Here is a 10,449-nt window from a genome sequence, read left to right on the forward strand (position 1 = left end):
CTGACTAGAATTTATAATTCAAAATGATTTCACATTATATATATATTTTGTAACTATAAATAATTATATAATTTATAGCTACAAAATCAAGTGACTCCAGATGATGCAAGGATAGCAAGGAGGGACTTATCTGACCGACCAAAGACGTCTCCTCATAAAAAAGTTGACTGAAACTATCGCCATTCAGATTACGGAGTCAAAGTTCAAGGGCGTGATCGCTCTGGCTCCGGTTGCTGCACCGGACGCCTCTCCACCGGCAGCAGTCCTACTCACGGTCATCTCACCACCACGAGGCGAGGATGTCGCTAGCGATGTCTCCCTTGAACTCCAACTGGGCGTCCCTCTCGTGCGCCAAGCAGCCGACGGTGCTGGTGCTGTTGCATGATGAGCCAGCCCATGGCTGGTCGGGGAGAAGGTGACAGTGGCTGCTACGAGGAGGAGGAGCAGGAGCGTGATGCTGGGACGCATGGCCGGTAGCTAACGCATGGTCTGTTGATGAGTAGAGCAGTACTGCTTAGGCTAGAGCTGGGACTTAGCCGTGCCGTGCAAGTATGGCCCGGTCCTGTTGTGCCTCGTGTCATATCATGCCATGCTCATTAGACATGATCGGCTTATCATACCGTATCGTGTCGGTACGAGTCAACTCTAGGAAGGTCTAAGCACGGCCCTCGGCACGTCGTGCCGTTATCGTGCCACACCGACCTAGGCACGACCCTGTCTTATGTCGTCTGACAATACTTACATATTTATCTTTTATCATCTCACACTTGTGTCTCTCATACTCACACACATCTCTCTCATGCTTCATATCGCCTGACAATATTTACATGCTTATCTCTTACCATCTCACACTTGTGTCTCTTATTCTTACATAGTTATCTCTTACCATCTCTCACTAAACAAATAGGGTCTTAGTGTCTCACGCTTTGTATTAGAGAGATTAGATGATAAGTACGGGAAAATAGCCAAACAGATTGTGTCGTGCCATTTTCGTCCCGTGCCCAAGTCATCGTGTCGTGCCGGCACGCCCACCGTGCCAAAGTCCTAGGCATGGGAAGGCCCTCATGTTCGTGCCGTGCCGGCCCGGCCCAAAATATTTCGTGTCGTGCCGTGCTTTGGGCCATGCCAAAAGTCATGCCCTGGGTTGCTCTAGCTCAGGCCACCCCTATATTTATAGTGTGATACTAGGATTCGAGAAAGTCTAAAGTATATATTTTGACTATTAATTTTCCTTACAATATATTATCAATTGTTACCAAACTAATATTGTAATAGAAGATATGTCAAATACAAATATATTGATACATCATTTGTATACTAAAATATGCGTATAATTTGACTAATTATTGATCAAAATTTACTAAGTTTCACTTTTTTAATCATAATATGTTATGTATTTTAAAACAGGGAGAGTACCAGTGTGCAGTAGTGTAGTCTTCGGTCCGAGTCGTTCGACGACTACCTCCTACCATATAATTTAGGTTATATTTGGTTGGGGGTACGAGCCTCATCTTGGATGTGATAGTCGAGGACGAGGCCTCGTTCATGCGTTTGGTTCAAACCAAACCATTTTATACGGAGTGGTACAGATTTCAGAAAGATTCTATTCAGATATTGTACGCTTTCGTGCGAAAAAATCAGCCGAACGACTCCGTACAGATTATGTCAACTCCACTAATCATTTATGGTTAGTGATAATTAGTGATTATTAAGGATTTTAGTTAAACATTAGTTACAATTAGATATTATTAACATAACTAATTATTACTGTGGCTATTTAGTGATAATCATTGACAACTTAAGTTATGATTAACTAAAATTAGTCATAATTAATACTAATTAGTATAGTTTATTGATAATAATAAATATAAAAATTATTATTATTGTAAAATAATTAAGTTATATATGGATATAATACATAGCTTTTAAGCAACTAAACACGTTCTCGTATCATTCCATACATCAAACCAGACACATTCATGTACCATTTTATACATCTAACTAAACAACCTACTTGTACCATCTTATTCAGAACCATCTCATCCAGGACCATCCTATACAGAATAATCTCATCCCATTCAACTTCGTTCAATCAACCAAACGCTATCTTATATGGTGATTGGCGACTAGAAGATGCCAACAACATTCATGAAATCAAATGGAGATAAACTTCTTCAAAAAGGAAATGAGGGTTAAAATGCAGGCGTAGCTAAATATATGCATACCGTTCATGCATCTTTTCTGCGGCAAATGAGGATACTATATTTTCTTAGTGTATGAGGATACACTTGCTGTATAAGCTTTGTGCCATGTTCTTAGTGTAACAAATGCAGAGTGTCTGATAGTAGCTTAGATTTTCGTTTTTGTGTTGAATTTCTGCGGCAAACGCAGGTCATGCTTCTTTTCGGCTTTCATATACTCTCGACATTGACCCGCGACTTCCTTCCTTCCTTCTTTTGAAGACCTTTTTCAAGATAACTTCTGTTGAAGACTTGACTATACCAAGTTGCGTAGTGCGTGCATGCTACTGAAAAACATTCGCCGCTAAAAGAGTGTCATGCTAAAACTGTTACAGCAGTAAACCAAACACTAGTATTAATAATTCATAACTCGCATAATAAGTCAAACTCGCGCAACTGTGTTCTGGCAAAATATAAACTAAACTCTCCCTGTTCGTTTAAAAAATAGGCAGTCCTTCTGCATGTTCATCTAAAAAAATAAACACACCTTTTGTGCAAAAAATAACACGGCCACGATGCTCATTCAAGATTGAGTTCATTTAGTAATGAAGATGGAGTGAGGCTCTGTTTATTTTTGCTGAGGAAGGTTACAATCTAGATTCTGGGAAGAAGCTCCTCCATCAAATTATGAATAGTACAATTTTGTAAAAATCATGAATTATAAGAATCAACTTTTAAATTATGACAATTTATTTTTACTTTTACTTTTAGGCTACAATCTATAATCAGAATAAAAAAACAAACAGCGCCTGATACAAGCGCATAACTACTCAGCTCAACCTAGATGGCGAAGGCCCATTCAAGCCCAATTCACCTGAGCCCAGATCAGCCCAACCCAATCCCTTCCGCACCTCACTAGCCTTGGGCCAACTCCCCTTGCCTCACAAGTCACAAACGCGACACACGTAAAAATGGTAGTGGGCCGGATCTGGTTGGATCCTGTGGGTTTTAGACCCAACAAGGACAGGGTTGAGTGTCAAAATCATCCCGAGAGGCTATATGGCCGGACCCTGATTCGGGTTAGGTTCAGATTAAAGATGTAATTTTGCATCCATGGGTGCCCTATGAGCCCTGAAATTCCGAATACAGCCCAACATATGGTGTTCAATGTTCATGGTGCATCACCCAACGCCTACCGGCCATGGCCCACTTGCCAATGATGTATGCAACGCTCTAGAATAGATCGGGTTTCGAGTTTTCTATCGTGTTTCGGGTCTCATTGGGGTTGGAGCTGAGAATAATTTTGCACTCGATATAAATTTTGGGGTTGGATCGGATTTTATGTTTCTGATTTCGGGTTGGGTGCGTTCTGGCCCCGACACTACCGTTGTTCTTACACACGCCCAATTCCGTAGCTGTTTTTTTCTCAGAGAGAGGGAGGGGGAAGAAAAAATATCCTCGGCGACTGAAGGCGATGGCGGTGGAGGTGCGGGAGGAGCTAGAGGTGGTGGTGGCGGTGTACGGAGACGACATCCGCGTGCTCCGCGACCTCCCTCCCCACCTCGTTGTCCACGTACGGCCTCGCACCGCTGACAACTCCTCGTAGCACCTCGCCTCATCCCACACGCAACTAATCCTCTTCCTCACGGGCCGCAAGGCGCCCAATCCCTGCTTGTGTCTTATTTTCGCGGGTCGCAGAGGACTCGCGCGACTGATCGGCTGGCCGACTGGCTGGTCGGCCCTCTGCTGTGCCCGGGAGGGAGTAGTTGGTAGGTAGTAGCCGGTGGTGGAGTCGCCGCCTGGTCTGAGGTAAACCATAGCTGTCGGACAAGAGGGGGGATTAGTGAGTAGTTGAAGTTTAGGCCTCTTTCGTTTACGAATTGATCTGTTGAGGTATTTTAATTTTGTATGGTTAGTGCTTGTGGACTTACAGATCGATTCATTTTTGGGTGTATTGCATATATAATGTCATGATCCTGATGCTATTATGTTAGTTAACTGGTAGGTTGTTGCAATGTGTTTCCATGATTGGCCTGATGCCGCTGTCTTAGCAGGCAAACAGGGGTTTCTGCTTAGGTGTTGAGTTACCTTTACACTGTGTTATGATTAATGTATGAACCTCTATGTGGGAAATTGTACCTGGAAGGCTGAGATTGTAAGCACAAGAGCCACTATGCTTAGGTGGATGTAGTTTGTACCTTTTCCCCCTGGAGTTTGCTACCATTCTCCCAGACAACCTTGCTCATAATAGTTGGGAGTTGGCTATATTTTGGCTCAGTGTTAAAGGTTAATGCCCTATGTTTTTATGGCATTGGTTTTGCAGTATCCGAAGGAACCACCTTATATTTATGCTGTGGAAAGTAAGGGCCTTGATGAAAATCGACAAGCATATCTTATTAGCAGCATCAAGAACAAGGCACAAGAGCTTTCTAACTACCCAATGCTTGTGACGTTGTGTGAGGTATTCTTTATCTTTTGCTTTCTGTACAATACAGAGCAAGATTTGTTCCATATCACAATGTTCAAAAGATTTTTCACACTCATAACATGTTAGTCGAAACACTAATTGCATTTTCACATATATTTTATAATGACGTGCTTGATGTGTAGCATTAGACATAGTTCGCTTTACTGCTTACTCAGTATTTACATGGGAAGGGAGGCAATAAGATATAGTGCCTTGATGCCTTCAAATTGTATGCTGCACTAGTGCCCCTCAAACCGTGATATCTTTAAGCAACTATGAGATGATATTTTCTGCCTGAGAAATGTTATAACATGATTTTGTAGGTTTAGTTTAATTGTACTAAGTGACGAAAGAGTAAGAAATGACGCCAGGCTTGTGCTTATAAACAAAATTATGTGTCAATTTTTCGCAAAACACACTAACTCACCCTCTTAATGTCCCACATGCCCCCAAAACCACTTGTCAGTTGGTATCAATGAATTTTGTAGTAAAAGTTTGTTTGTATGAATGGTAACAATTGTTGTCTCAGATGATGGACAATCATTCCATTTTTCTTTGAGTAATTTTCACAAAACTACACCAAGATTGGAAAACTATCGAAAAACTACACTTTACAAAACTAGTTTCACAAAACTACACTTTTATTGATAGTCTTTATTGCAAAACTACATTTTTGTGAATCAAGTTCACCAAGCTACACTACTATTGCCATGCCATATCACTAAACTGCACATTTATTGTCATTTTGTATCACAAAACTACACTTTAAAGCCTAAAAAAAAGTGTAGTTTTGCGATACAAAATGAGCACAAATGTGTAGTTTTGTGACATGAACTGACAAAATAAGTGTAGATTTTTTAAATTGACTCCTAAAACTTTAGTTCTGTGATACTTATGTCAATAAAAGTGTAGTTTTGTGAAACTGTTTTTTAAAGTGTAGTTTTGTGATAGTTTTTCCAATTGTAGTGTAGTTTTGTGAAATTTACTCTTTTTCTTTTTTTTCACATGATAAGTAACTTCACATGCAGGAAGCTGGAGAGATCCTCTCAAATATGAATCATCCAGCAGGGGATTGTCCACTGTATCTATATCCTTTAGTGGGAGAGGATAAGGATGGTTCTGCATTGCCATTTATGAAGTTGATGTCATGCTACCACTGCTTCCATAGGTTGATGACTTATCTTTTGCATTTACAGAATTGTGCAATATTGTAAGCAATTTATTCTTTCTAGGGGTATCTTATACTTTGACATTGCAGTGACTGCATTATGAGATGGTGGGAATGGCTCCAACAGGATGATGCGAACCTTAAGGAATGTAATACAGCAGTAACCACTGGTGGTGCGGAAATTATTTCTTTTGCCCTTTTCCCTTTCTATTTGAGTTTTTGAGCATATTTTGTAGAACTGTTTCATGGACTCCTGAACTAAATCTGGTTACAAAGATCAGTTAGGTCGATGTCTGCTATTCATATTATACCATGGCAATTTTTCATTCACTTTTTGCCTGATACAAAGTCAAGTGTACGCTGCCTTTTGTGAATTGCACTTAGATTCTAGGCTTCTAGTCCATTCTGAAACAATAAGGTTAGTTACATTCTGGTGGCATTAGTTTACTGACTTACTATTGCGATGAAGCATATTAAACCTACAACATTTTGAGCTTGTTTATTTCTCGATGACAATGACAAATGGCATTCTATCAAGGCCTCAAGGCTCCAAATAAGTAATGTAAATTCGTCCATACATGTAGTTAGCATTTTTGTTCGTTGGTTCCGTATGGTAAATGTCGTCCATACAGGTAGTAATGTTCAACAATATGCCATGTTAGCTTAAAGCATTAACCATTTTTCTTTTACATGTAAAAGGGTATGTTTCAGTGATACATAAGGATAACTTGCTGTTTTGATAACCTTTGTTTTGCAATAATGTCAACACCCAACAATATCTTTTCTCTGAAATTTTGAGTGTCTTGGAAGTACTAATAGGGTTTCAGCATGTTGAAACTTGATAGCAATGTTGTAATGCTTGTGGTATTATAGGTTTAGAATTAAATGTATGTAATATGAATAATAGGGAGCACTTATTCTGACTTAGGGACACACTAAATTTCACATGTAACCCTATGTCGTAAGCATATCAAATTACAAAGCTCATATGAGTGCTAAATATTGATATCTAGCATGCTTGTAACTTTATTATACAGTATCATTATATGCTGCTACCATTCTCCCAGAAACAACCTTGCTCATAATAGTTCGGAGTTGGTTATATTTTGGCTCAGTGTTAAATGTTAATGCCCTATGTTTTTATGGCATTGGGTTTGCAGTATCCGAAGGAACCACCTCATATTTATGCTGTGCAAAGTAAGAGCCTTGATGAGAATCGACAAGCATATCTTATTAGCAGCATCAAGAACAATGAATAAGAGCTTTCTAACTACCCAATGCTTGTGACACTGTGCGAGGTATTCTTTATCTTTTGCTTTTTGTACAATACAGAGCAATATTTGTTCCATATCACAATGTTCAAAAGATTTTTCACACTCATAACATGTTAGTCGAAACACTACTTGCATTTGTACATATATTTTGAAATGATGTGCTTGATGTGTAGCATTAGACATAGCTCGCTTTACTGCTTACTCAGTATTTACATGGGAAGGGAGGCGATAATATATAGTGCCTTGATGCCTTCAAATTGTATGCTGCACTAGTGCCCCTCAAACAGTGATATCTTTAAGCAACTATCAGATGATATTTTCTGCTTGAGAAATGTTATAAGATGATTTTGTAGGTTTAGTTTAATTGTACTAAGTGATGAAAGAGTAAGAAATGACGCTAGGTTTGTGCTTATAAACAAAATTATGTGTCAATTTTTCGCAAAACACACTAACTCACCCTCTTAATGTCGCACATGCCCCCAGAACCACTTGTCAATTGGTATCAATGAATTCTATAATCAATGACTTTTGTAATAAATGTCTGTTTGTATGCATGGTAACAATTGTTGTCTCAGACAATGGACGATTATTCCCTTTCTATTTGAGTTTTTGAGAATATTTCGTAGAACTGTTTCATGTACTCCTGAACTAAATATGGTTACAAAGATCAGTTAGGTTGATGTCTGCTATTCATATTATACCATGGCAGTTTTTCATTCACTTTTTGCCTGATACAAAGTCAAGTGTATGCTGCCTTTTGTGAATTGCACTTAGATTCTAGGCTTCTAGTCCATTCTGAAACAATAAGGTTAGTTACATTCTGTTGGTATTAGTTTACTGACTTACTATTGCGATGAAGCATATTAAACCTACAACATTTTGAGATTGTTTATTTCTGGATGACAATGACAAATGGCATTCTATCAAGGCCTCAAGGCTCCAAATAAGTAATGCAAATTCGTCCATACATGTAGTTGGCATTTTTGTTCGTTGGTTCCATAGGGTAAACGTTGTTAATCTTGACTTTTGCAACTAGTTATTGATGCTTCTAAAGGATTGGATTTGTCCAGCTCAGACAAGCATTATAATGTGAATCAGCACAAAGGATTTTGTCCAGTTTGCCGCAAAGTGTTCGATGAGAAGGATATTGAGCATGTACGTGATCTGTTGGGTGCAAATACTTCCCGGCTGGTACGTAACTACGTATCGGATATAATTCACGTAAATGAACCATTTCTTCAGTTTCAGACATTACCTGTTTAATTTCACTGCATCTAAGTCTTGATCATGATATTTTGAGGTTAAATCACTTAAGCATTGTCCTCTATCATATTGTCATTCTTATCTTACCTCAGTTAGACCCACTATAACTCTTCTCTTTTACCCGTTCACCTTTAGGCATCATTAACAATTGACCTGGGTGAAGAGGAAAAGGAATTGCTCCATTAATTCTGAGTTAGAGATGAACAGAAAGAAAAATTTTGAGTCACTGGTTAATCTGCAACAAGAACGAAATGGCCTGATCGAACCGAAGAAAGATCGCGCCATACAGCCTGGAATGTATGTTTCTCTTCCTCCCAGCGTGCCAACAATGGCAGATGAAAGGAGCAGACACTTCACACCAATAACATTGAAGCAATGAGGAGGTTGAATGTGAATTGTTGTTTTTTATCAGTTATGTATATTGATGGCGTGCCCTGCGTTCCTTTCATATTTATCCGACCAAAGCTCATGACACAGCAGCATGATTTTAACGGTCGTTATGGCCGAGAGTTAGAGGACTATGCATAGCATATTGGTACTCGAGAAAGTGACTATGCATAGCACATTGGTACTCTGGAGTTTATTAAAGAGAGAACAATGCACTGGAGTTCATGTCACTGCAAAGTAGAGGCTAGCTTCTGCTGCGTAACGCGAATATAAAACTGCCACGTAACACGAATATAAATCCTGCATGCTTTAATCATACTTGTACTAGATAAGTTTTGTTTCATTATCAAGAACTCAATTAGAGTAATTTGTAATAAATCACGAAAAAAGTGAGGTACTCTGTTTATGAGAACTTTCTGCGTGAGTCACAACAATGGACCGCAGAAACTGGTTTGCCCGTGCATCCACTTGTACTCTTCATTCCTTGTTCTTCCCAACGTTGCTGGTTGCAGTTTCTGTTTGAATCACAATGACTGATTGACAGGTCATGTATTCATAGATAAACACACAATCCATCTGAGTTGTGTTGCGGAGTCGAAGCTTGTTGCTGCACTGGATGCGCGCTTGACTTACTCTGTCTATCCTGCATGTGCGGTCTGGCGGAGCTGCTGTGGAAGTTGTTAGAATTTGGCTTATTAAGAGATCTAATTTTGAAAATTCCAAAGCTATTTCTCTTTCTATTTGTGTCAGCCATAAGTGAAATTAATGAGGTTAATTGTTTTTTATTTCAGTGGTCTCTAGTGCTATTTGTAGCTGTTTATTAAGTGGTTACTAGTGATGTTTATGGCTGTTTATTGAGGATAATTACAGCCATTACTAGTAAGGTACCGCTGCCTATATAAGTCCTGGAGATGTCCTGGCACGTAGAGTTTTTTGTGAGGCAACAAGGCAGCGAGCAAATCAATCCTATTCATCTTTCTCTCATCAAAATTTGCTATGTTTTTTGTTGAGCTACTGAACCTCGCCGACCCTCTCCTTGGTGTGCACCGAGGTTGAGGGTGAGTGGTATCTCTGAACCGTTGCTGTCGTGAAGCCTGTACGAGGGGTGGCAATGAGGTTTCTGGACAGCGCAACTGTACGACTGCTCGTGCACTGCCACTTCGACTTTACTTTGACTACATCTAAGGAGTTGCTTCCTCGACATTGATCAGATCACCCTTGCGGAAGCTCGACTTCATCAACCCAACAACTTCCTCTTCGGTCTGCATGACTACAAGTCGTAACTGTATCTAGTCGTTTTATTCATCAATCTTGACTGTGAGTTCATGTCATTCTTATCGATTATGTGTTATAGCATGATGCTAGCGGTAGATCACTTTGCATTAGTAAACAACTATGAATTATGCCTCCGAGTAGAATATGATAAAATTAGAATAATTCGTATATTTCCAACAGAAGTTGGATAATCTAGCGATGGTGGAAGGCAGCGCGTGGGATGGCGAGGCAGCAGGGGCACCACCCACCACAGTCACAGAGGATCGCCAATGGGTGAGGTTGACGGCAGAAGCAAAACAGTGGAGGTGTTGGGAAACGGGTACGCTACGCTAGCGTAAAACAAAAGTTCTATCATGTTCATCTAGGAAACCATGTGAGTAGGTGATCATGTATCGTTATCCCTAGATGCACATTGCAGCGAAAAAAGAGTTGGAG

General features: G+C 39.8%; 1 protein-coding gene across 2 annotated transcripts; it reads left to right on the forward strand.

Moving 5' to 3' along the window:
* The first annotated feature begins 3,629 nt into the window (after positions 1 to 3,629).
* Positions 3,630 to 8,683, forward strand: LOC133900854 (uncharacterized). Of its 2 annotated transcripts, none has more exons than XM_062342112.1 (5): positions 3,630 to 4,641; positions 5,676 to 5,815; positions 5,906 to 5,988; positions 8,165 to 8,244; positions 8,488 to 8,683. In XM_062342112.1, the coding sequence occupies exons 1-5, from the start codon at positions 4,471 to 4,473 to the stop codon at positions 8,536 to 8,538; spliced, it is 525 nt and encodes a 174-aa protein (XP_062198096.1). In that variant the 5' UTR covers positions 3,630 to 4,470; the 3' UTR covers positions 8,539 to 8,683. The 2 variants fall into 2 exon arrangements, with proteins under 2 accessions (XP_062198096.1, XP_062198095.1); XM_062342111.1 differs by having other exon boundaries at positions 3,632 to 4,641; positions 8,165 to 8,280.
* The last annotated feature ends 1,766 nt before the right edge of the window (positions 8,684 to 10,449 follow it).

The sequence above is a fragment of the Phragmites australis genome, chromosome 19, assembly GCF_958298935.1.
Source record: "Phragmites australis chromosome 19, lpPhrAust1.1, whole genome shotgun sequence".
Classification (NCBI taxonomy): domain Eukaryota; kingdom Viridiplantae; phylum Streptophyta; class Magnoliopsida; order Poales; family Poaceae; genus Phragmites; species Phragmites australis.